This window comes from Ochlerotatus camptorhynchus, unplaced genomic scaffold (genome assembly GCF_037179485.1).
Source record: "Ochlerotatus camptorhynchus isolate MF236.1 unplaced genomic scaffold, CSIRO-AGI_Acam_v1.1 ptg000433l, whole genome shotgun sequence".
Lineage (NCBI taxonomy): Eukaryota > Metazoa > Arthropoda > Insecta > Diptera > Culicidae > Ochlerotatus > Ochlerotatus camptorhynchus.
In genome coordinates this window covers 558,356-586,222 of record NW_027040919.1, presented here as the reverse complement: position 1 = coordinate 586,222, position 27,867 = coordinate 558,356, and the positions used below count along the sequence as shown (strand labels likewise).

The 27,867-nt window shown below is 38.2% G+C and overlaps 1 protein-coding gene across 2 annotated transcripts in view; it reads left to right on the top strand.

Moving 5' to 3' along the window:
- The first annotated feature begins 421 nt into the window (after positions 1 to 421).
- tan (C45 family peptidase tan) overlaps positions 422 to 27,867 on the top strand; it is a 58,905-nt gene continuing 31,459 nt past the window's right edge. The window contains exons 1-2 of one of the 2 annotated variants that reach the window (XM_065234384.1): positions 422 to 441; positions 12,754 to 12,856. In XM_065234384.1, coding sequence (XP_065090456.1) covers positions 437 to 441; positions 12,754 to 12,856 — 108 coding nt within the window. In that variant the 5' untranslated portion in view covers positions 422 to 436. Of the gene's footprint in view, positions 442 to 1,459; positions 1,557 to 12,753; positions 12,857 to 27,867 lie in introns of those variants that run through there. The other variant, XM_065234383.1, reaches the window with a different exon arrangement.

Sequence of the window (27,867 nt, the reverse complement as noted above, 5' to 3'; positions counted from 1 at the left end):
AAAGGCCGAGCTAAAAAGCAAGGGCATGCTGGAGGCTCGATTTCCGGTCCAGTACGTTAGGGGCAAGCTGCAACGTTTAATTTGCGACGTAATATTCAAAGAAGGATAAGAAGAAATATAAAGTATGTGTTTGCATTAGGAAGGTAGGAATTTAATTATTAAGTAAATAGGTAAGTCATTTGTCTCAGTCATCGCACTTCATACTAAAGAAGACGCGTTCATTCGACAACCATAAATATTAAGCTCATACAAGTAAGATTGTGTCTTTCAGTGGTGTTATTTTCCGCTATCAAATTTCAAATACACTTATCGCTTACACTGCCGCCTGCCTGTCAACAGCTGATGCGCTTGCAACTTGAAAGTCAGTAGCGTCTGTAAGCGGTAGTTAGCATTTGGCAAGTGAATTGCTAGGATACGTTTTACACAAGCTTCCACAATGGGGTAAGTTCGGTTTTTAAATGTTTTTAGGGTAATGCAAATTTCGAATCGTGATCAGATTAGGCTACGAACAGTGCGCGAACGAACAGAACATAATCTAAATGTACCGCGATCTTCCGGGTTTCATGTCCGCTTGGTCAGTCAACTTAATTAGCTAGAAGGAAGTGCGAAATACCTAATAGCCGCGCAAAACTCACAAAAAATAGGCACCACCCGCACGATTTTCGAGGATCGCGTATCAATCGAATTAATTGTTTAATATCTGTTACTAACCGAGAAGTGGTGAGGAATATAGATCGGCCACCGCACAAGGAGAGGTAGCATTCTGAGCACATTTAGTGTAATTGAGACGTTTCTACACTAGGGTGTTTCATTTTGAAAAAAGTGATGAATTTTTGATAGGCCACCCTCCAGTTCGATTCATAGCCCCAAAATATGAACCTGTGCAAAAAATGGTAAAGATTGATGAAGGTTTAGAGGTCGCGCCAATGATTTGGATTTTGTATGGAGATTTTGGTGAATTAGTATGGGAAATTATTGATTTTCGTTTACATTGCTCTAAATTTGGTTGTAGTTGTCCAAACGTTGAAAAAAAAAAATATGTGGTTGTCATGACAATGATCAACAAGCCTGTTGTTGTTGCGATGAAATTGGCGTTGTTGCCTTGTACATATTCATCTGTCAATTTACCCTATTTTGCCATTTTTTCACATTTTTATAATTCTTGATACGCTGCAAAACTGAGCGTAGCAACTGTAGGCTTTTTGTTTATTGCCATAGCAATAACATACTAAATTTTTTCGACATTTGGACAAGTAGAAGCAAAGTTATAGCGATATAAGCGATTTTTTAAATTCTTCCATAGTAATTCCCATACAAATTTCAAATCATTGGCGCGACCTCTAAACCTTCATCAATCTTTACCAATTTTTACACAGGTTCATATTTTGGGGCTATGAATCGAACTGGAGGGTGGCCCATCAGAAATTCGTCACTTTTTTCAGAATGAAGCACCCTATTCTACACACCCCGTCATAAACTAAGATGAATGGAAATAATTTGATCGCCCACATTAATTTAATTAGTGCTCAACCCATCAAATGCTTTGTCAGCAGCAGGTGTGTGTCGTGCCGTGCTTGGGCTTTGCGCACAGGTGTCGCTTGTAGAATACTGTGTTTCTGTTGAGTGAATTGCTACGAAAACCGGGCAGATTATTGCGATTAGCGTTGTTCATTAATTGGATTAGATTCGTACATGATCTGTCGAGTTGTTATGTCTGGAGACGAAGTATAAATCGGAAAGACGAACCGGAATTCCGATTGTTTTATGGCTTATGTTAGTATGATTCGTTAGTTCCTTACCAGTTTGCGATAATTAAAGGTGGTACGAGATCGAAAAAAACCCCGAAGTCTGTAAAATGACATCTCATTATCTATTTAAAATATTCTGCACAGGTAATTGGTTCGTTTTTATCACATTACCTGATAAGTAAGTGATAATAGCAACAATCAATACGAAACTAACGATTTTAAATTGGCTCACCACTTTAGTAGCCTATTGGTCCCAAGCAAACGATTAACGTACCCTATTCTAGTTGAAATTCTATTACTACACTATGTTTGTTTTGATTCGCTATGAAAGTTTGACAGATAACATCAGGGGTGTGTGGATTCATGCAGAACATGCAGGGGTGAGTGAAATAGCTTGGGACTGCTTGGGACCGTTGTTCTGGTACTGAGTGAGCCAAAAATAATAATGATTTTCTTCGGGACCCAGTGGTCTTAGAGTTACCTCTATGATAATAGCCCGCCCATATTGAACCCTATCTCTTACAATTTAGATGTGTAGAGTTTTGCGTCCAGGTCATTTTAAAGGCCAAGATTAACCACCAACGACAGCAAGTTAGCTAAATTATTTATTATTTATACCAACCGCACACAGCGCATAAAGTTATTGTAGGGGTGGTGGGGGTAAAATGGGCACCCCAAGGAGATTGATGATTTTTATGGTGAAAATATAGGTATTTTGAGTACCGAATTAGACATAATGTTAGTTGATACCAAATGCAAGTTTTGAATTAGAAATCAATTTTCTACACTTTGGCATGCTTTCCACCAATTTTTTGAGGTGCTGAGGATCCAAATCGTCCCAGGCCTTTTCCAGTGCTGCAAAATATTTTTGTTTGATGCTAACACCGGTTTTATTCACTCAGTTATCGAGGATAGCCCGAAGATTTTCGATTGGACTCAAATCGGGGCTCTGGGGTGGCCATTGAAGTGATTTGTGCGACAGGAACGGAAGGTTGGAGACTGAATTTAGGTACCTGTTTAGGTAAATTTTGACATGGCAGTAGATACCTGCTGATTTTTAGTACCTATTGATTAGTATATAACTCGTAGATTAAAGATGGATTCTTCAGTGGTGTTGAGTACTTGGCACTGATGAAGTCTGCAAGTAGTAGACGAAATACGCGTATCTGTCAAAAAATAAGCAATTATAACGGAATTTAAAGGAAATAAACCAACCCACTCAAAGCTCTTCATAAAGGGATTCCGTTAAGAGGTTCGACAAATTTAAAGGATTCATGCAAATATGTTTTGTTCAATGATCTCTCATTTTACGTTCAATTTTCGATCTCCAAATGTTATTTGAATGGTATAGCATAAGTGTTCTACTACTACTTTTATTTCAAAATTTGGCCAACCCAATTCTGAGAAAATCAGTCACGATTCTTCAGAGTAAATTTTGAAAATTATTGTAACTTTAGGTGACACACAAAATTTGAAAATTATATTGAACAATTCAAAAGCAATAATTTACAGTTAAGTACAAACGATTTAAAATTGGCTCACTACTTGACTAGTCTATTGGTCCCAAGTACATCTATAAGCGTACCCCATTCTAGTCGAAATTCTAGTACTACACTATGTTTTCAACAGTAGTTGTCCTATCAAGCGGTCCTCGTCCAGCAGGGATGTACCGTGGTGGAATTCGAATTTGGAATGCCGTCGGAAAACTTCTAGTAAAGTTCAATAAGGCGAAAATCACTTCTGATTGGACGCAGTACAAAAAATCTCTATCTGAATATAATAACGAAATAAGGAAATCTAAGAGGCGGTCTTGGATTCGAATGTGTGAAAGCATAAACAGTATTCCGGAAGTTGCACGGTTACAAAAAAATCTTTCGAAAGATCATACGACAGAACTTGGTAATCTTAAATGTCTTGATGGAGGTTTCACCAAATCTCCTTCTGAAACTTTAGATCTAATGATGGAAACTCATTTTCCAGGATCAGTCTTGTGTGAGGAATCGCCTAACTCTGATTTTGTTGATGATAGATGTTCTACGGATACCTCTTCGGAGTCTCAAAAAAGAGGAGACACCACACCAGATATAGCTGATAAAATCTTTACTGAGGCCAGAGTACAAAATGCGGTGAGATCTTTTCAGCCCTTTAAATCTGCAGGTGTGGACGGAATATTCCCGGCGCTATTTCACGATTTCAAGAACGAAAATCACGCTTATGGGTTCAGTGTTGGAAAAGTTCGCGATATTTCACGAAGTGAAAAGTTCGCGAGGCATAGTGAGTTTTCGCGAACTTTTCCATCACTGTATGGGTTCATGGATCACGAAATCATGATTTTATTTTGTGTTTTCTGTAGCGGTATGAAATCGATGGTCGCGCTGAACTGGCGTGACTTAAGTTCATGGATTTGGGATTTATTTCATGAAAATGTTATTTACTCGATCACGTTTACGGGAACTAAGTCATGAATTCAAACGAACTAGCAGTTCATGCTTTCGTGATTTGTTGTTCACGAATACCGGAACAGTTTTTTTTTTTCGTGTACTTCAAAGAGGTGAAACAGTGCCGATTCCGGCTCTAACTAAGATTTTTAAGGCAAGTATAAGGTTAAATTATATTCCATCAAAATGGAGATTGGTAAGAGTTATATTCATACCAAAACATGGGAGGCGCGGCAAAACGCATCCAAAATCATTCAGACCCATCAGTCTTTCATCATTTCTGCTAAAGACTATGGAAAAGGTGTTGATTGATTTGATCAATTCAACTTACATGTTCACGCATCCATTATCTAATTTTTAGTTTGCGTATCAATCCGGAAAGTCAACAGTTACTGCACTATCCATACCTTAGTAACAAGAATTGAAAAACTTCGTCAGTTAGAGAAAAACAGTAAAGGCAACGAAAGGTTGTCCTCAAGGAGGAGTTCTCTCACCACTGCTGTGGTCTTTAGTTGTATACAGGGCTGGCAAATGTCATTTTCAATGAAAGATCTCACGCAATTTTTACAGAGATAGGTACTTCTGTCACTATCTTTGGATGAGAAAACGATGATAGAGGTTTTCTTCAAAATCTCAACGAAATTTTCGTCATGACAGAGCGTGACAGTGTTGTGATCATCGTAATTACTAGCTCATTTAATGCTATTAAAGTTACTTGTACCGAGGAAATCTTAATAATATATTCACTTTACCTATTACATACGGTTGTTTGATTAAATTCATCTAAATCAGCTAGAAATGTTGATGTCAAAACCGCATAAGAATTATTCTCATGAGTGCTTGATTATTGAAAAATGACACTAGAGATGAACCAGCCTAAGGCTGAAAGTCTCGTTAATAAAGAAAAAAAAGAAAAATGACAAGAAAGCTAATGATAGATAGTTTCGTCCAGTGATAGTGAGAGGACCTGTTTTCTCATCGTCACATGACGGCCGTGATATTTACCAGCTCTGTTTGTAGATGATCTTCTAAGAAGCCTGAAAGCAAAAGGTTTCGAAGTTTTGGGCTTTGCGGATGACATAGTCATTATAGTAAGAGGAAAGTTTGACGTTATCATTTCTGAAAAAATGCAAGAGGCCCTAAAGTCTACCCAGTTTTGGTGCATTAAAGAGGGTCTAAGTATTAATCCATCGTAAGTCGTAATCATCCCCTTTACTAGAAAGAGGAAGATTAACCTAAAAGAATTCAATCTTGGAGGAGAGCAGATCCATCTTAGTGAACAGGTCAAATACCTAGGAGTTATGTTGGACGCCAAGTTGAATTGAAATGCTCAGCTTGATTCTGTGATTAACAAAGCAACCAGTGCCCTGTGGGCATGCTACCTAACTATTGGAAGAAAGTGGGGTTTGAAACCACAAATGACAATGTGGAATTACACATCAATAATCCATCCGAAAGTAGCGTATGCTTCGTTAGTGTGTAACAAAATCAAAAAAGGCTACTGCATAGAGGAAACTAGCAAAATTTCAACGTCTAGCATGCAATAACGGGTGCGGTGCGTAGCACCCTATGAAAAGCATTAGAAGCAATCCTCAATCTGCTGCCCTTGCATGAACATGTGCAACTAGAAGCGGAAAGAAGTGCTCTAGGGCTCAAAAGATCTAAAAAGGTCGTGCCAGGTGATCTTGTTGGTCATCTAAGCACCTTACATACTTCCAAAGAGGACCAGTGATGAGTATGAATGGAGACTGGATGAAACCAGAGGAGAACTATGAAATTGCCTTCAACGTATGTGAAACGGCACGTTCGGATTGGGAAACTGGTGGTCATAACGTTCGTCAAGGCTCAATCATATTTTCACAGATGGCTCAAAAATTGGAATGCGAACGAACAGGTGCAGGAATCTTTGGCCCCGGGACAAATATTTCAGTTGCGATGTGACATTTTCCAACAGTGTTTCAAGCGGAAATTGTAGCCATACTTGAATGTGTACATGTTTGTCTGAGGAGGAAATAGAGATGTGCAAATATTAGTCAAGCAGCGCTGAAAGCACTGAGTGCTTACAAATGTACATCAAAGATCGTCTGGGAATGTATTCTCTCGCTTCGGCAACTGTGCCAACGGAACTCAGTAAACTTATATTAGGTACCAGGACACTGTGGCATTGTAGGGAATGAAAGGGCAGACGACCTAGCAAAGTTAGGTTCCAATTCACAGTTTTTTGGCCCAGAACCATACTGTGGAATATCATACTGTACAGTAAAAATGGAACGCAAATGCTGGGAAGAGCAAAGGGTGATGGCCAATTGGACGACTGTCACAACTGCAACCAGTTGAAAAGATTTATAACTCCTAATATAACGTACACCAACAAGCTCTTAGAGCTCAATAAAGCTCTTAGTATACACACTGGCCTAGTAACTGGGCACTAGAATGATGCAAAATTTGAAATTTTCGCTCCACAGTGCTCAAACGGTTCCAAATTGTGTCCTGATTATCCTCCCAAAAGAACTTGACATGGCCCAAACCATTTGAGGTTTATATGGAAATTACTATGGGGTAACCATAATTTCGTTTCATATCTATATCAAAATTCACCAGTTCACTCTACTTTAGATAATGATAGGGTAAACGTTCCTATAGTTGCGGTACGTTAGAAGCGTTAGGTTCCTATAGTTGTGTATTGAGTCTCCATGCACAACTATAGGAACCTAACGCTTCTAACGTACCGCAACTATAGGAGCGTTTCCCCTAGCTGAGCTGGTTGAAAATTTTCTCAGCTACAACTATGTTCAAGGCCATTTTTCGATCAAATCTCGATGAACAATTCAAAAGGTCCTATCTGCTTTGGTCGATTCTCTTCATCGACTTTCTCTTTTGATAACCACTGCTATGCAAATATGTTTTGCGCTCTTTTTACCACATGGTTTGATAAAGGAAGATCTTATCTTGCGTCCAAAACGTCAAATACAACAGGGAAAGGATTTACAGCTGAGTCATTAACGAAAGAGAAAGAGAAAGGACCGTTTAAAATGTTTATTTAGAAATGTAAGGAGCAAAAATTATTAATGATTCAAGTCACTGATTATGCTCAATCAACTGTTCAGCAGGCAAAATTGATGTTTATGGCGCGTAGAATAGAGGACAACAATCATGGCTACTATGTCACACTGCAGAATACAGTGTTGCCCACAATATAGTTGCTTAATCTTACCATAAGATTATCAATCTCTTAAACAATTAATAACTATTTAATTTGACGTTTGGCTCAAAAACAATTTTCTGCAAAGTTGTAGCTGATAAAAGTTCCCATAAGAATAGCAATAGAATTTGTTAACAGTACAATATGGATAAAGGCTAGAAGACAATGAACAAAAAGTTTGGTTTGTCCCATAGTAATTTCCATATAAACTTCAAATAGTTTGTGCCAAGTCAGTTTTTTATCAAATGAGTTTAAACTTTCGGAGGCTATTCAGGACCCGATTTGAAACCTTTTAAACACTGTGAAGCGAACATTTCATATTTTGCATCAGTCTACTGGGCACTGTCCTAGTAGATATCACATGAAAAACATTGGTCGGGTTCAGAGTGATAGGGAAATGGCTCTAATGTTGGCCTATGGATCTAAGATTGGGCCCATCGCTTAAAATCTGCTATTTATCAATTTTATCTAGATGAACGCGTCATTGAGACGGTACTAATGGATATTTTTGGTCGTTATTGAAAATTTAGTCGATTGCTGAATTTATGTATGGGCCCAAATTAAGGGCAATTAGGGCGACATTACATTCATTTCCCCCATCTGTCGTTTCTGTAATTTGGAACGTGAAACCTCGGAACATCTGCTCTGCAGTTGTAGTGCAGTACACAAGCGTAGATCTAAATTTATTGGAATTATTAGCTTACAACCTAGTGAAATTTGGCCTGCAAGTCCTGGAAAGGTAGTTGGTTTTATAAACCATATTATACCGGACTGGGAAAAGATGTGTCCAGGCAATTAGCCGTCCACTCGTTAAATAGTGGTCGGTTTGCATGATGCAAACAGCAAATAGGGGTACCACAAAAGTTCAAATAATGGACGCAGTGGAGCACGTTTCTTCGGGATCTTCTGGTCTTAGAGTTACCTCTATGGTTCCATCACAAATTTTCTGAGGCTTCAAGAAATATTATTCAAAATATGAAAATTATTGCAGGCCGGACAATTTCCTAAATTTGTTTGTTTTAGCGATCTCAAATTGGATAGTCCCAAAATTATCCTGGAATATCACAGGTTTTTTTTTCGAGATCGATAGTTTAAGTCCAAGACTCATGCAATATTTTTTGTTCGAGATATTTCCATCTTGGAAAATTTTCTTCGTTCCAGAATAATGAGATTTTTTCTTATACTGCTATCTAGAAAAGTAGTCGTGAAGGTCCCAGAGCTATGAAAATTTAAGGTGTTACAAAACCCGAGATCTTTAGAATAGATTGTCAAATTTTGTCTAACTCCGAGACTGTGAACATTTGTCTTGTCTCTGTGCCTCAATGTTTTGTTCTAATCACCAATTCGCGATCTGAATCTAAAATCATCCTAGTAAATTATTTGTTGTCATAAATCGAGTCAGAAAAATTAGTACAGAGTGTGGAAATGGACAATGCAGTTGCTTATTGAATTTATAAATTTATTATTTGATTACCTAATAATAATTAAACAAATAATTATTTTTCGAGACGTATGGGATCCTTAAACAATTATTTGTTTTATTTTAAAGAATCATGAAAAACGAAATATTGGAACCATTTTGTCGATCAATAAATTAGTAATTTTTTTTATTGTTTTAAAGTCACTATTTTCGTTATTAAATCACTAAAGTCACTACTATTATATTACATACCCACTACCAACCCTGGAATTGTAAGAGTAATAACCTATTTTCTAATGTTTTGTCATGCTTGAAAACTTCTTATCTTTCAATGGTTAAAATTTTAGAGTGGTGTCTCTTGCCATTTTTGAGATATGTGTGGCCAAAATTTCATAAAATTCTAAGATCCTTCGACCCAAACCTTACTTACCTTACCAATCAGGCTAAGGTCTTGTTGTCCTCTGCTGTCCGAAGAAGGCGTCTCCACTCTACTCGATCCATGGCCACAATTCGCCGACCTCGTAGTCTGCGAAGGGCCAAAGGTGGTGTCAAAGGTTTTGAAATTTCGGTATTTATCGGTATTTACTATTTTAATTTATTTTATATTTTAGCTGTTTTCGAAAGCGAAAATTTTAGCTTTTGGACTATGATCGGAAAATTCTAAAAGAAAACTCCGGGCAATGTTTGAATTAACTTCTGAAAGAACATCCTGAGAAAGAAGAAAGAAGCTCTTCTGGACGAAATTTGAGAAAAATTCTATGAAAAGTTGGAGAAACATCCGGAAACTACCAACACAAGAATTGAGAAACTTCTAGTGAATATTCAATGAAACCATCGGAAAAAAACGGATGTCACTTCTAAAGGAAGCCAGAAAAGTTTCGAAAAATGGAAGTAAATTCCAGAAGTAGCCAGTTCTAGGGGAAGCCAGAAACAGGGAAAAACCTTAAAATAAAAGTAAAAAATCTATGGCTTATGGACACACAGAAGAAGACGGAAGAAACTTCCTGAAGACGCTGGCAGACACTTCCTAAGGTAGATTGCAAGAAAATTCTGGAGAAATTTGGAAGCCAGAGCAGAGCGCCTACGGAATAGTCGAAAGAAACAAGGACATAATTCCGGAAGAAAGATTTCTGGGGGATGTTCCAATGATCCAGTAAATTATCCTGATATTCATAAAACATCCCTGAAGACCCCTCAATGCCCCTGAAGTTTTCGGAACATTCCTGAAATGCACTTAGTAATGTTCCATAAACGTTCTTATAATTTTCTTGAAGTTAATAGGGCTGTTTTAGAGTTCTCTGATTATCCTCCAAGTACTCGGAACTTCCCTGATTATAATGAGGCTACACGCAAACCAAAAATTTATTACAATGAATGTTAGTTCCATTTCCTATCATCCTCTGTTCATGAACATCGCAGCGAATGTTAGAAGTTGACCTTGCAGGCGATGTAATGGTTTTTTTGACTGTTCCGATTGTCGTGAAATAAGACCGCAATGTGCATGATCAAAACAGTGCTGGTTGACGTTTTCCTGACCAACAGCTAAATACCTAGCCATTTTACCCCATCTGCCAATTTCACTCGCACGGAAAAGCAATACACCGAAGCAGGCGTCAAATTATTTTGTCAAGAATCACACGAACCAACCGGCTAATAACCGTTAACTCCCCGAATGCAAAATTACATTCTGTGAAACATTGCTGAAACGGGTTTCCATGGTGACGCCATGTGCACAACACATGTATTGTGTTTACAGAGAGGTACCGTTGTTTGCGGAAGGAGTTTTAGTCGGTATTTTTTTTCTTTATTCCTGGATACCTGTTTTTTTTTTTGCAATAAAGATACCATTTGCGGTCAGTATTCTTACTACCAAAGATCAGGCAGCTAGGAATTGGAAAACAGGAATACCGGCTAATACTCCTTCCGCCAACAAAGATACCTGTCTGTATTTTCTGCTCGATGGAAGCCCATCACACAGGCTTTCAGGCACAGTCGTCACAGTCGATCCGGTTTCTAATTTCGTTCGTTGATAATGCACTTCTTTGCGTGATCAAATTTAAATTTATCGCTTTGCATATGGTTCCGTGTTGAAGAGTAGTGAAATTTTGATGGTTTCAACGTCAGAAATCCATCGCCCATAGCTAAGCAGAACTGCACACCAATAGAAAGGATTGTGACGTATCTACTACCTATTTAGATGTGCATCCTCAATAATGACGTAAGGATTTGTATTATGCAGTTCGTGATTTACATTTAAATAAATCTGTAATGTATTTTCGTAAAATATATAAACTATAATGTTACTAAATCATAGGGAAAGTTAACTCATCAGACTCATTCTTGCAAGGTTTGATTTAGTTACACTAAGGTTAGGGTCGAACAAAACAAAAGTTGCTATAATTTCAATCCTATGTTTTTAGTAAATTATTACATAAGGACTGTATCGAAAATATTTCTTTCAAAACCAATAGAAAATTGTCCGCTCTGAAAAATTTGATTCATCACCATCGGTTTGTCGTAAATACTGACAGCAAGTGTGAGTGAAGTAATTAAATTGGGTTGTTAGCGGAATGCTTAAATACAACAGCAAAAAAGGGTTATTTTCTTTTAATTCCACTTAAATAATGTTGGTATCGATGACAGATACGTATTTCGACTACAATGTGCAGTCTTCATCAGTCTTCATCATATGATGGCTACGAGGCCTTTGGGATTTTTTTACTTTACTTAAACCTTTGGTTATTATTAGTTAGGTAGGTTCCGATTCTACACATTGTAGTTTCATTTTTATACCTGTGAACTTGACATTTTTACCTAGGGGATGAGTACTTAAGGTTAAGTTTTTGATAAGCCTTTAGTGGGAATGAGACTGATGAAGACTGCACATTGTAGTCGAAATACGTATCTGTCATGGATACCAAAATTATTTAAGTGGAATTAAATGGAAATAACCCTTTTTTGCTGTTTTAGTTAAGCATTCCGCTAACAACCCAATTTCATTACTTCAGTAGGTTAACGCTGCTAGCGCTACATAGTTTTGATATGACTAATACACAAACAATAATGAATAGGCAGTATGACCAATTAGAGAACCATTAGCACACTGGTACACTTCCTCTAGACAGACAATTCAGACGGATCTAAAAATCAAACGCGTGTGTTTAATACCTACGAATTTTTGTACGAGCATCACTAACCAACACAACCACAGAAACTTCGTCCTAACCGGAACGACTGAGTATCTTACCTCTCCGCAGCGTACTTACCGAGAGCGACTTATTTAGTAGCTTAGAATTGGATTTGGATAGAAGAGAGCGTAGCGTAAGAACCACCACCAACCGCCCCCCTACCGGGCCACAGTGGGTTTCTAAGCAGTAGTAGCTTCGTTGCGGTTGATTATGGAGAGGATAAGCGCGGGAATATAGTTATCTACAGTCGCGGATCGATCGAATGCGGTGGAAACATCACAAGGAAAAAAAAGGCTTGCAGTACCATCGAGCCGCGGTGCGCGCGTTACGTGTTGTTACCTTTTAGTGGCCCGGCCACACAGCACACAGCTCCTCATCGTCCGCTCGGCGGCTGGTTTTTCCTTCTTTCTATTTAGTTATAATAGTATAAAGCGCTTAGACGGAGCACTTTTTAGGCTTAGTTGTGCTGCAATTCCCGACCGAGGCGGAACTGTCTCTACCGATTTCCCACTAACAGTGTGACACAGAACGCGAACGCGTGGTGACTGTTGGCATTCTCAGTAGAAGAGTGTTTGGTGTTAGTGAATTGTATTTCCAAATTTTTAAAAATCAATCGAGTGAAAAACTGCAAACGTGATTGTGATTGAAGAATATTGAAAAACTTAGAAAAATAAAAAAATACTGAAGTGAAACTCTACAGCAGTGTGCAACCGGTTTTTATTAATTCAGAATCTTATCTAATTTGTTGAACCTCCAGTGAATCAAGCAAAATGTCTCCATCGATTAAGAACATCCCACGTCGCCAGGCCATCCCGATTCTGTACACCCGGGGAACCCATTACGATGTTGGATACGATGTGGTGAGTGAAAGTTTAATTTAATTTTTTCAATTGTGACTGTTCTATTGAGTGTTATCTACCTGTGTTGTTTAATTCAGTCATGATTATTAACATTATTTTAAAACACGAAATTGGCATGGTAACTTTCTTGAAAGTTAGGGGTAAAACAAGTATAGTTAAAAATAAAGGTACAAACTTTGAGAAGACTTATAGTTTACCAGAATTTTGATTTCTGTAGAACAATCGAAGTGGTATTTGTCTGTCTAAGTAGTATTTCCTAGTAAAGTTCGATCAGTCGCAGTTAGGGAAAGTTGTGTAGGTTGATTGCTTTTTTAACTAGCTTGATGTTGTCTAATATAATCTAATACTAATTTAACCAGTACAAGGAAGTATCCTGGAAAACGATTGGGTTAGTTGGAGCCAAATCATTTTTCTTGTCAAGATTGATGTTTACACAGCTGATAGGGTAGCGGAAAGTATGGTTGTGTTACAATAAATGATTAATTCATCAATTCATTACAAAGAGCTGAATGTGTTTGTCGAAAAAAATCGTTGTACAACGCAATTTTGTTTGTTTTGGACTACCAACAAAACATATTTTAGTCACACTGGTAAATTTGTACTTTAACAAGGGAAATCTGTACCATTTTTCGAAGAAGTTTATTGGATTAAAATAGTCTACACACTTAGTTCTTTCTACCGAGCTCGGCTGTGTAAATCTCGCAAAAAAAGTTTTAATGAGATCTCAGATCGAGCTCGGTAGAAAAAACTAAGTGTGTATCTTTTCGTTCCATTAGAATGATGATGTATCCACATATTGGGGTGATACAAAATTTACTTTTTTTTAAATACTCATAAAATAAGTTAGTGTTTTCACAAAAGTTGTAGATCACATTGAAACAAGCAACTTTGCTGAAAACAGCAGTTAACTATCTCTTAACGTTGACGAGATATGATGCATTGTTTGTGGAAATAATATCAATGATTTCACCATGCACAAAACAATAAATACGTTTGTTCCGATGCGTTAGTTCATTAGCTACGACATAAATCCTATTAGAGCGCATTGTATGCATATTTACGCTCATTGTTCTCAAAACAAAAGAAGCGCTCCTAGCGAATCCCCTTTTTCTCCGTTTATCCTTAGGACGAAGTAAATCTAATGGCGTTTCAATGCGTTTGGACGGAATTGAAACGCGTAGGACGAATTTAGAAGCAAGAAGCAGTGTTAGATTTTTAATAATATCTCAACATTGTTTGACTCTTTATCAAATCCAACGGTACGTATGGAAAGGTGGATAAATTTAGAAGTTATCTTTGATGAAAACATTCCATGTTTTGTTCAAACGCTTTCCAAAAAGCGTGGTAAAGTGCGGGATGTCCTTAGTAGGACGGAAATTAGATCAAAAACCCTACAATCATTTTATTGCTTTAAAATTTTCTACGAAGTTTATCGATTTTTGTCGAACATTGTGTATCGCTTTGATGCATATTTGAATACCTATTAGAGATTTTTAGTAAAATTTAGACACTTTTCTAATAAGTTTAAACATGTGGCAGATCAGTCAACAATATGCACAACACTTTATTAGGAGATCTTTGGAGGAACATTACAATAGGAGTTGTAACAAATACCATAATTGGTAATTGAAAACCTCCACCGCTTATAAAACTATGATTAACAAAGGTTGTAAGTAAAGACAAATAATTGGCATTGCTAAATGATAGATTGTATTTATCCTTCTCATTATTCAAAGTTTTAGTAAGTCTATTTCATGTAATAAACGACATAAATTAATTAAAATTAGCCATGGAAAACATTAATACATACCATTTCATCTTCACTGCACGTCAAATCGCATGCGTCGCTGAAACTGTAGTTGTGATCAGAGCTGGACTCAGTTGTTTCAATTAGAAGAGCTTTGGCACCAGCGGATAATGGCATACTATTTTTATCAGGAAGTGCTCGTAGACTTGAAATAAGGGGGTCGCATGATTCCAGGAGCCGATTCAAGAGATTTGTGTTCGTTGCGGTTCTGGAGAATTTACAAGTATGATCCACAGACAAACAGACATAACACTCGCAAGATGTTCATCGAACAAGCATTTAACGGTCAATTTGAAAGTATCTCAGTTGGTAGTACTGCCACATGTGGCGCGCACAGTAAATTCCCTTGCGTTTGACGTTTTCACACTACCGCCATTTGTTCAGCGTACTACCCACCACAGTGTACTCAACAGATGGCGGATATGTCTTAGCGACGATGTTTTACAGTGAGAAATATTCAATGTGTTATGTCTGTTTATCTGTGTATGATCTATCCTGTAGCGCTTGATGTCTTTGTTTCGGCACTCCTGGGCATCTTCGGAGAATTGTCCGATCGGAACAAGAAACGACGATATTATTTGTGATCCATGCAGCAAAATTGTATGAACAGATACTGGTAGGTAATACCACGGATAGTTGTCAATCAATCTTTTCGCTGTTTCATAGCAATATTCTTCAAACTTGGTAGTGTCGATCTCTAATCCCGATGAAAGTGCTTCAAGAATTGATTTGCATCTGTATTATAGTGAACCATCTTTGCCTGTGATTGACGCTGACTTTCCCAATTCTGGAAGAAACGACGTGCACTGTTACCGTCGTTAGACGTTCCGGCTCCACCCGAACGAGGTTTGTCTACAATTAGACCCATTGCAATTTGGAATCGTTCTTGAATACTCTTTGCGTGATTGGCTCCTTTTGCTTGCCATTTTTGCACTTCCAAGCGATAAGATACATGAAGAAAATATTCGTAGAATTACGGATAAGCCACGCGTGTAGCGTTGATAAACCAAACTTGAAGACATCTTCATTTCCTTTCTTTTTTTTTGACCCTATCAAAATCGTTCATCTGTGAAGTCACCGCAGATGTAACATTTTTGCGCAGATTCCGTCGATGTTACCGAATTACAGACTTTGCCGTCGACCATAGTCATAAGCATCTCGTATGTGGTGACAACATTCCGACCGTTGATAGTAATGCGTGTTGGCTGCAACTCTTCAACAACTCTTGAAGTTTCACTTCAGTCGAAGTTTCGGTTACCGTAATTCCGTTAGTATTTGGGTAGCAATTTTGTTTAGCCTTCTGAACTTGGAAATATTAACATCTAAAATCATGGCTAGGGCTTCATCTGCCTAGTAAGGAACAATTTTTGGCCGCTCAGCTTCCTTGAGAGCAAAAACCATTTGCTTCGCTCGAGTAGGAGTAGTGCACGTTGCCTCTCGAACTACCGAAGCTTTACTATTCCTGTTATAGCCTCGAAGACTCATTTGAGTTGCGTAACAAAGCTCACTTGCTTCATAACTTTGCAGTAACTCAGCCACTTTTTGCCTATTGACGCTATCTGAGCAATCGTCAAATGATGTTGTCCCATTGGATGTAGATGGAAGTTGCGAAAGAATCTCTTCAGGCAGTCTAAACGGCTGGTCGAAATATTCAGCATGGTTATCAAACACACGAGCCAATGTTCAATTATGTCTCAACCAATTTTGTTCAAAATATTTGCACAGGTGGATCACAACATTTGAAATTTCTGTTCGAACATCTGGCATACAATCTGTCGTGACCGGACTCCTTCTCTGGACCATCCGTTCCAAGCGGCTGAAACTGGACCTTTCTTTTGCTTAGTTTCACTTACGAATTATAATTGGAAGCAAGAAATAATTCGTAAGTGAAACTAAGCAAAAGAAAGGTCCAGTTTCAGCCACTTGGAATGGATGGTCCAGAGAAGGAGTCCGATCACGACACAATCCAAATCAATATCATACGCAAGTATGATTTTCTGAAACACAGCGTCACGTTTAGCTATTGACGTACCTTCAGTATCCCTCCATATTAAAAACAGCGAGCGTTTGTCAATGTTTTCTAGACATTCAAAATAACCAGAAAATGTATGTTTTTTTTGGGAAAGCGACCTCGCAATAAGCCATGCTGAGTACTCACCTGCAGCAAAGCCTATTTCTTAAGCTCAACTGAAGCAACCTGGTTCAGTGGTTCACTCTTTGCCGATATCACACACACACATGCAAACGAAACATGGTGTCCATGTCCATGCAATTTTACGAATTCTTGGATGAAGCGCGGACATAAGTTCACCTAGTTACCACCGTCTTTAGGGTTCAAATTGATTCAACGACAACTCCTAAGAGCAACCGTACCAGTCGTTGTCATTTGCGGCACTATTTTACTTACGCACAGCGTTTCCATTTTGGCTTAATCACTCCTCTCCAAACCAGTCGTTGCTATCAGAGTCATAACTTTGACGTTTATTCAAAATAGCAACCGTCTGATGCGTTGCTACCGGGTCGCTAAATTTATGAACTCACTACTTCCCAAGATGCGGATTGCTATTTCCCACACCTGAATAGCAACCCCCGGTACGCAAGTAGCGTTATGGTCAAGGGGTTGGTAACTCTACACAGTGTGCCAAAATCAAACTGGGGCACACCCGGGTGCAGTCATTGACGTTGTTTGGCACCCATGGTTACATTTTTTATGATCTTCAAAGTTACTGGCAACACTGAACTTTTTCTGCGCCTGCGCAGTGTGCATGTGTCAAAATTTGTTATTGATGTTGCCACTCCTAGTCAAATTATTTTCAAAACAACCGTGAATCTCCACCAAGTCACGCCATGGATTCTCAAAATCGTTACACCCGTGACGGCAGTCGCATCCACATTTCCTCCCATACGAAGAACAGCTGACAGTGGTATCTTGACCTGACCGAGGTTTCCGGCCATGGCTACATGAACTAGCGATGCAGCTCCCATAACTGCGGCTGCTTCCAATGATGCTGCTGGTCCGTCTTTTTCGACGAATTTTAGAGGAGACGGACCAGCAGAAGGAACAGCAGCAGCAGCAGCAGCATTGGAATCAGCCGCAGCCGTGGGAGCTACATCGCTAATTTGTGTAGCCGTGGTCGACGCTGGAAATCTTGGGCCGGTCACGACAAGCGGTGCTTGAGTTTTAATCGGAAAGTCAACAACCAAACAAAAACTATACCATCCGACCATTCGAACTGCTCGAATATCATGGCGGTGGCTGCTACACCAACCATTCAATCGTCCAACATAATATTGGAGGACCGTTTTGGCAAAATCTCAAATAGTTCAACAAATTATTTTTACTCTCGTTCCTTTTTGCACTTCCAACTAACACAATAAGAAATTATAATCACCCATCATAACATTAACTACACAGAAAAAGGAAAATCCTTTCCTTTCTCAGAAAAAAGCTTCCGCTCTTTCAAAGCTAACGTGTTTTCGGTGTTCTCGTTGCTCCACGCACCGTTCATCTTCTTGGAGGAGGAGAAGCATAGCTTCATAATGAACGGGAGTTTTGTGCATTTTGATCATCGCGCTGTGGTTGCACTTCATGATGACGTTCACCGCCAGGGCTACGCTCGGGAACTCGACCAATCCGGAGGAGGAACTTCCCGATTTCAGCGGGAACATTCGCACTTGCGACGGGTGGCAGTCCTTGGTGGTGAATGCAGTCAGCAGCAGATCCTCGGACGGCATACGGGTGGGTTATTGAAGAAGTGGAGAATGCGATTTTTGCTGGCCTGAGAAGCGATTGTTCTTGGAGGCGTTGTAGACCTTGGAGCTGATCGAATTGTCCTGCAGGGTGTACGGGCTGGAGGACTCTGACAAGTAGTTCAGTTTGAAAAATTGGCTGGTCCGTATCGGGTCAGCGGTGCGTCCTTCATCAGTCCGACGTGTGTTCCGGCAGGTGTTGGTCTCGGTGTTGGTTTCAAGTTTTCCGACGGATGATACTCGGGCGGTGAAAAATTCGGTGCAAATCCATTTCCTCCGCAGCTCCCAGAAGGGTTGGTTGACTAATGATTGACGTTCGTTGTGCGGGGTCAGCCTTCCGCCGAAGATGGAAGGATCGTGTAGCAACGGAGCTCGTCCGTTGCAGGCATCCTTGGAGACGGATGCATCCAGTGTGTAGTCCCAACTGGAGTCCGTTTCGTTTTTGAAAACATTGAAAAACAAAACAAAAACAAGAGCTGTTAAAATACCGGGTTGCCAAACAAGGCATTATTCACAAGCAATCAAAAGTCAGTTCAATAACTTCTTGACACTGCCGGTACAGCTGCGGCGGCTGCGGCACACTGAGGTACACTGAGAAAAAAGTTGGTGCAAAACAAGTGTGTAGAGTGACCACCCTTTGGTTATGGTAGAGGTTGGTAAATGTGCCTTATTTACTCATTGGTACGGTTGCTCTAAGATAATCATGTTTCCCGAAAATGAAGGATTCCCAAGTAACCATAGGCACATTATTTTGCCTTTTTGGCTATATACAACTGAACAACGGCTATACTAGTGTTTGCAACTCCTATTGCAATGTTCCTCCGAAGATCTTCTAATAAAGTGTTGTGCATATTGTAGCCAAAAGTTAGTATTTTCCCATGAAAGTTGACTGATCTGCCACAACTTGCCTCAGTTCAAATAAATTTATTGTAAAAGTGTCTAAATTTTTATAAAAATCTTTAATAACTTTTCAAATATGCATCACTGCGGTACACAATATTCGACAAAAATATGTACTTTGATACATTGATAAACTGTGTAGAACATTTTAAAGCAATAAAATGATTGTATTCAGAGTTATTCAAGAAAAACTGTTTTAATGGTTTTCCACAAACAATGCATCATATCTCGTCAACGTTTAGAGATACGAAATTGCTGTTTTGATCAAAGTTGCTTAATGTGATCTACAACTTTTGCGAAGACACTAACTCATTTTATGAATATTTAAATTTTGTATCACCCTAATACGTGGATACATCATCACCCTAATGGGACGAAAAGATACCCGAACAAAGTCCAGCATCAAAATGACAGCAAATCAAAATCAAGTTTTGATATCAACATCAAACTGAAATCATAATTTTATTTCAGTTTACGCAATTGATAAATTTTGTTTTCATTTTGCTCTACATTTGCTCTTCAAAAATATGTTGTTGCGGGTTTGTTTTCATTACCTTAGCATAACATCAAATTGAATATTTGTTTTGTTATCAACAGGAAAAATTGATATCAAATTGAGTTTTCAATTTGCTCTCACTGATAGCAGAAATAGTTTTCAATGTGATGTCACAGGAAGATTTTTTGCTCTCAATTGTGATATTTTAACCGTTAAAACGACCAAAACGACAGCAACCTGAGCAATCATTATCAGCGAAATCACAACATCAAATTTAGATTTCAATTTGATCTCAGACTTTGCTCGGGTAGACTATTTTAGTCCAATAAACTTCTTCGAAGACATTGCCCTTGTTAAAGCACGAATTTACACACAATTAAAAAACGCACGATTTCAATAGGGTCGTTCAATTGTGCGCTTGTGGAAACATTTTTTTGGACCAGGTTTGTAGCATATTTTGAACCACCTGAATGTGTTGGTTTGCGTGCAAGGTGAAAATATCTAGGTAGAGCTGGAATTAGGGCATAACAGCTTTTGTAAACAATGACTTCTTTCGATGATTTCTAGAAAGCTAAGGCTCGCAAACGCAAATCAACAACACCATCGAGTAGGGGAAGACTAACCCTACCCCGGTTATGTTGGTTTGTGTGGGCGTGCCATGAGTTCCTAGAAATAATCGATAGAAGTAATTGTTTACAAAGGCTGTTACGCCCTAATTCCAGCTCTATCTAGATATGTTTTCTCTAACTAATGACTAATGTGACATGCCGAACTTGGTCGCAATCCTCAATGTAGCTGAAGGCTTCGGTTTCCACGAGGTTTCGGCAGAGAAATATGGGGACAAATAATAAAACACTTCCTTACGTGCCGCGATATGTCAGAAGTCTGATTGATTTCTGTTTTCGTTTCTGTAGGTTACTTTGATTACACAGCGTTGAATCATACACACTTATCCGGTCAGTAATTTTTACCGACTTTTTGAATTGTGGAACTGTTCGGTAAAATTTAAAACATCTGTTTGAGAAAATATCTTACGAAAATTTACAGACTTACTTCTGTGTAGATGTTGGAATGTTCCAATATATGTAGTAATGTTTTGTTTATATTCGAGTGTGTGAAATCACCAAGGGGTGTTCAACTCTGCACATCCCAATCTGTGCCGAGTACTTTATCTGTACCGAAAGCTAGGTCAAGCGTTTTGCAGAACGTGCCGAAGTGTGGCAGTCAAGGTATCAGTCTCAGTAACCCATGAGTTTGGCAACCATGCACCTATGACTTTTGATATTGTGTGTTCACATTTTCAAGTCAAGGACGGAAAAAAGTTGTAAAACTTAATTCTAAAATAATAATCAACGATCTTGTTACCGGTCATCCGCTTCAAGGAAATGGCACTCGAAGTTTAACCACTCCGATGGCAGAAACGTCATACACGAACATTTTGCTTGAAGCCAAAGTTTTTGGTTCTTTGGCTCGATTATCTGCCAATCTAAGACAGCTGATGCAAACATTGAGAAATTATGCTCCGTCCACATAGAAGTTTGATTTGTTGCGCCGCGAAATAATCGTGATAAATGGTCAACAAGCGCGTAAATGGAGGAATTAAACATTTATTATTTTAATTTTTAAATTAGGCAAGCTAATCATGAAAAATTCAAGTTTCGTTAATGATTATTCACATAAGATTTTTTAACGCATACGTGTCGTCAATGCACACAATAAACATAGCATAAAAACTGTAGGCTACAGTGCTGACACCACCAATGGTGGTGGCTTCAGCAACCCTCCTTCTTGGCAGAGGATTGAGTTTAACCCCTCCGCGAGAAGGAGAAGGGTCACTGATAGCAAAAGCTATCCATCCAGGAGAATCATCATCATCATAGAAGACAGTTCTGTACCGTACGTCATTCTGGCAGACGTTTGCCGAAACCAAGTACCCAACCGGCAAGTGGAAGATGCATCTCGTCTGCAGTATCATCATGCTACTCGGGCAATTTATTATTATCACTAGCTACATCCTGAAAAACAGGAAGGACCTAACATGCCCACCGGCGGTAGTAGTAGCAGCAACAGATCTGCAGTAGTTTCCCAGTGTCAGCAGTGGTGGTTAGGTACTAAATCCTTCTAATTGGCCTCTCCTTTTTTATCGGGGGCTCAAACTACTTTGTCCATGGTTTAGAACCTTTAAGGGGAAGCTTGCCGGCCCGAAAATAAAAAAATATTTTCGGTACATTTTTATTTCTTTAAAAATATTGGGAAAAAATATCAAAAATCAAAGAAAATCAGTTTGTTCCTTAGATTTTTGTCAAAAATTACATGTAAATTTTTTTTCTATCTCATCATGAAAAAAAAAATTGGACTCTCAGCAAAACCGAAAAGTCGATGTTTTGTGGTTTTTTGAGTCCAACTTTATGCCATAATGACTTATAAAAAATGTTTTTGAACGTGAATTTTCTTTGAAAAATTAAAAAAATATGTGATTTTCTTAAAATTTTGATATCTTTTTCTAATATTTTTAGAAAAATCAAAACGTAATTATTTTTTTCGGAGCGGTGAGCTTCCCCTTAAACATCCTAATAAATATACAGGCGACCCAGGAAACCACTGAGACTAGGTATTTACGGTAACAAATTACCTAGTACTGGTCTTCTTCTTTCTCATTATTTTCAAACTGTAACTTTTAATCCGTTATTATTGCGACAATTTTACTGGAAAATGGCACTGACAAAAAAAATCCCATTTTCCCCCTTACTTTAAAGTAAACAAAGAAGTAAACCATAGCAACGATTGGCAAAATGTTATAACAAAACAGTGATGCCGTTTCAAATTATATTTTGTGTCATACTTGTCATGTGCAGAGTTGATTACCCCATGGGAATCACTGTATGTATGAACATTAATTCCTTCCTGATGAATATGGGCGTCTTAGTGCAAAACCTGTATAAAGAGAGAGAGAAGGATTAGTAATTTCCATTTAACTCCACTACCTTATTTGCTTGTCCTGACAGATACGCGTATTTCGTCTACAATTCTTCAATACACGACGTGTAAATATTTACATGATTGACAAATCTCAGGTAATCATGACATTTTGATCTTTAAAAACAACGCGCATGAGAAAAAGAGACCTACTGCGTCAGGATCTGTCATGATTACCTGAGTTTTGTCAGAAAATCGTAAATATTTACGCTGTGTGCAGTGAAGAATGTGCAGACTTCTTCAGTGTCTTAAACGCTGTCCAGACTGGAGAGTTATAACATGTTATAACGGTTGTCAAATAATTGCAACACAGAAACCACCCTCAAGATAGCGCTATAACATGTTATAACTCTGTAGTCTGAACGTACTATTATACTTATACTCGACCAGCGAGTATTAGTACAAGACGAATCAAATCTAATGGCATTTCAATGCGTTAGGACGGAATTGAAACTCGTTGGACGAATTTAGAATCGAGAAGCAGTGTTAGAATTTTCATATCTCAAAATTGTTTGACTCTTCATCAAATCCAACTGTACGTATGGAAAAGTGAATAAATTTAGAAGTTATCTTTGATGAAAACATTCCATGTTTTGTTCAAACTCTTTCAAAAAAGAGAGGTAAAGTGCAGGATGTGCTTAGTAGGACGGAAATTAGATCAAAAACCCTATGAACTTTATTTCTCATTGAAAATTTAATTCTTATAAATTCAAAATAGAATACTAGAAACAAAATTAGTCAATTAATCCATAATCACTCCAAACATGCTAAATACTGCGTGTAATCTTGTAATTCTTTCAATAAAATACTTATCCTCTTATGTACTTCTTTGAATAATTATCTCATCCTAAACGATTAGTTAATCCTTATATAATCAACGTAAAAGTTGATAAATATTATGTATCCACTGGGTAATTAAATCTTTGCGTTTACCAGACACTTGACACTCAACTTAGGATCGTAATAAGAAAAAGATCTAAATTATTTGTTTTCTTCTCTTATGTCTTATCTACATTACAACTTTTGAGTAACTAAATCTATGAAACCTCTTTGAACAAACATCTAACTATGTCAACCAGTGAATTTTCTACTAACTCATCTTCATTCCTGTATTTAAAACTTTACCAATCCTAAATATTTTGGAATAACAAAATTTATGAACATACTACTCTTAACACGCGAATGATTAACAAAAGACCAAAATCATAAAAAATACTTCTACTCGACAATACCTCTAAACTAATCTCAATCTAATCAATCAGTGCGTCTGTCATTTACTCAATATCATAGCACAATATTAGTTGTGTAATATTGAGAATATTTTATATTATCAAGACATCCTCATAACCCTCAAAATAATCCAAAATTTTCATTGAGTTCATATTTTCTTAACTTACAAGGCTCATACATTCACAATGCAAAACTAGATCAATAATTTTCCAAAAAAAAAATACATCTGATTCAGAGAGACGCATGAACCCACCCAGAGGTTGGTTTTGGTCATCTGACGTCCCCTCAGAGACGCATCAACCCACTCAGAGTTTCTTTTTGATCACTTGACGTCCTCTCGGAGACGCATCAACCCACTCAGAGGTTGTTTTTGATCATCTGACGTCTTCTCAGAGACACATAAACCCACTCAGAAGATGTTTTTGATCAACGGACGTCCTTTCAAAGACGCATCAACCTACTCAGAGTTTGTTTTTGATCATCTGACGTCCTCTTGGACACGCATCAACCCACACAGAGGTTGGTTTTAATCATCCGGCCTTTTCAAATTCAGCGTCCTCTCAACACCCATCAATCCACTCAGAGTTTGTTTTTGATCATCTGACGTCTTCTCAGAGACGCATCAACCCACTCACATGCTGTTTTTTTTTATCATCTGGCGTCCTTTCAGAGACGCATCAACCCACTCAGAGGTTCTTTTTAATCATCTGACGTCTTCTCAAGACGTATTAGCTCTCTCAGAGGTTGTTTTTGATAATGTGAATTTTTCTTAAAGATTCATCAATCCGCTCATAGGTTGTTTTTACTCATCCGACTTTTTTTATCTATGACACACTCAAATACACATCTAACTCTCAGACTCATCATCATTTCTGACTGTAAAACTTAATCAATCCTAGTCCTCTTTTGAATAACAAAATGTATAAGCTTCCTATTTCGTCTTTTCATAAGCATTTACGAATTCCAAAACTTGATCAATCCTTAATCTCTTTTCAGTAACTAAAACTATGAGTTTATCAGGCTCATAGTACTCAGCTGAGAATCAGAACTACAAACTCATCAGAGTGGTTTCTTCTATTCATCTACTCGATAATGCATCTTTGATTAATAATATCACTCGAGTCAATTAATGCATCTCTTTTTTAATCAACATTAAACTTGATCAATCCTGAATCTCCTTTAAAAAACAAAATCTATGAGCTTATTAGACTCTTAAAATACAACCGAGAATCATAACTACAAAGTCATCAACCTTGTTTCATCTATTCGCTTAATCTCTACGCGATAATCAACTCAGAGATGTGTCAACCCACTCGGAGGTTGGGTTTTATGGACCCAAGGGGTCCCACATTAACTAAGTGGTGTACGGAGGTTGGATTTCAACTGGTTCCAGATAAATTTAGAGAGCCAACCTAACAAAGCTCCATAAGAGACCGTGATGTTGGATTATCGAGTCGTCGGATTAACGAGAGCCGAAGTGAAGAAATGTCATAGAGTTAACTCTAAGACCAGAAGGTCCCGGAGAAACGTGCTCAACCTTTTGGCTCAGTTCTGGTACACTCTTCGGTCCCAACCTAATCGATGCAACACCTCGAAACATAGGAACATCCACGAACCCCTCATTTTATCTGTCAAATTTTCATAGCTAATTAAAACAAACATAGTGTAGTACTAGAATTTCGACTAGAATGGGGTACACTCATAGATGTACTTGGGCCCAATAGGATAGACAAGTAGTGAGCCAATTCAAAATCGTTAGTCTCCACTGGTTCATTACTCAGATCGGTCTTTCCGCTGCCGTCCCACTTTCGCTATCATTGCGTTCGGGCTTAACGCAAGGGCGCACCAATTTGCGTTAGTTTATAGTTACTTTTACCGGTATAAACGATATAAACGATAAACGATCGACAGTAACTACCTCAATGGACAATAATGCTGTAGAATTAATTTTATTCTATTTTTAAAACGTTTAATTTGCGCAAAGATTTCTGAAATGTTCAAAGTCTAATTTCCGAAAACATTAATTATCGTAAGGGTTAATAAAATATAGAACTCAACTGCTTATGGCCAACAGGGTCTCCATCTGACGTTGACTTTTTTGATTCTGTTTGCATATTTGAGCAGCATGACTTATTTACGATATACTACTTAAACGCAAAAAAATGAACTAGTTTTTTATACCTACCTACAACAAGTTCAGGTATGTTGTGGTAGGTTGTATTTACCATCATGCGTGAATATATCTATATTTTTCACTACAGTAATGAGCCGATTTTATCAGCCCCTCCGCGCATCAGACTTTAATCTTTCAATAATTTCACGTAACTGCAATTCAAAATCTTTTTCATTCATCTTCAAGATCGATGTTTAAGGTATACTTTGGTGCAATAAGACCACTGAAAAAGCGCATGGGATTTTTAGACTAGATGTTCAATAAGGGGCTGACAAAATTGGGTCATTACTGTATAACAACTCAAGAGAGATCGGTTGGATAAACTCAACCAACTGACTCCGAAGCTGAGGAAAGAGGAGCTATAAAAAAAAATAATTAGCATTTTTACCTGATGGTTGCTAGGTGATGGTGCTAATTGAAAGGCAAGCAACAATTCAGGTTTGGAATTTCCCGAAAGATTGACAGAAAGAATAAAAATGTATAGATTTATGCGAGAGGGTGTGAATTTCACCATATAAACTGTCGTCAAACAGTCCTCATGAAGTTCAGTGCTGCGTGTCTTTTGTGGATTGCTTGTTGCAAAGTTTGATGTCCCAAAGACGAAGCCTTCAATCAAACCGGCAGTCCCCGCCTAAACATAAATTATCAGCAATTAAGCACATACTGGTCTTCGGTGTTTGGTCTGCTTGCTGATTTTTTGCCAACAGTCTGACGCTTTTAAAAACAGAAATACAGGTTTTTAGAACCTGTTTTAATTTTTTGATAAATTGTGGTAGGTTATTCCAGAGATGAATGCATTTCAATGTGTTAACTCCCAACCTCGCGTAACATTTTAAAGGGGCTATTAGATTTTGTAAATTGTGTTGTTGGTTTGCGTGAGCGTGCTTCGGTTCGTGTTTTGTTTGCAAAAACTGATACACCCTTTTCAAATGTTACGCGAGACAACAGTTTAGTGATTGCCGGGACTGGCGGAACTTAGGAAACCATGATAGAACGCTCAAATCAATGCACCCGTTTAGCCGGTTGCTGTGATTTCCATTCTAGATGACATTAATTTACGCATCGTTCTTCATTAGATGCTGGTTTTGGTTTTTCTCAACCGCCGCCTGTGCTGCATAAGTAGATCACCAGCTTCAAGTGCAAGGTTGGTTACCAATCGTGTTTACTTGTGTGTCTAATATACCTAGTACGACGTAATTTTGATATGGAAAGACGTTCTACAATTATAAATTTATCATGATCTTTATAGCTAAAATTTGTTTTTAAGCGAGACACGAGGTGATGGTTTCCTGTACTGGTAGTTTAAAGCAATAAAGTTACGAACATAATCACCAAGTAAATTCAAGGTTAGTTTCTATCGGCAAATACTGCTAATTTGATTAAATGGTTCGATGGCAAGGCGTTCCAGCGCACATAGCACGAAGAGGGTTAGTCTAATTAACTGAACGAGTGTTTGAAGCATATGATGCGACATCCGTATAGCTATGCGGATGAAGTGGGATTGCCTGACTTGACTGTTTAGCCTGTCTGGCGGTGGTGTGTTGATTGGTAATGAGATTCCAAACACTGATAGCAGCCCTCACGACTTAGTTGTTAGTTTAATACAAATTACATGTTGCTATCCATCGAGCGATTTCCGATGCAGTTGTCTCAATATTTGCATATATTTTTGCTATGCA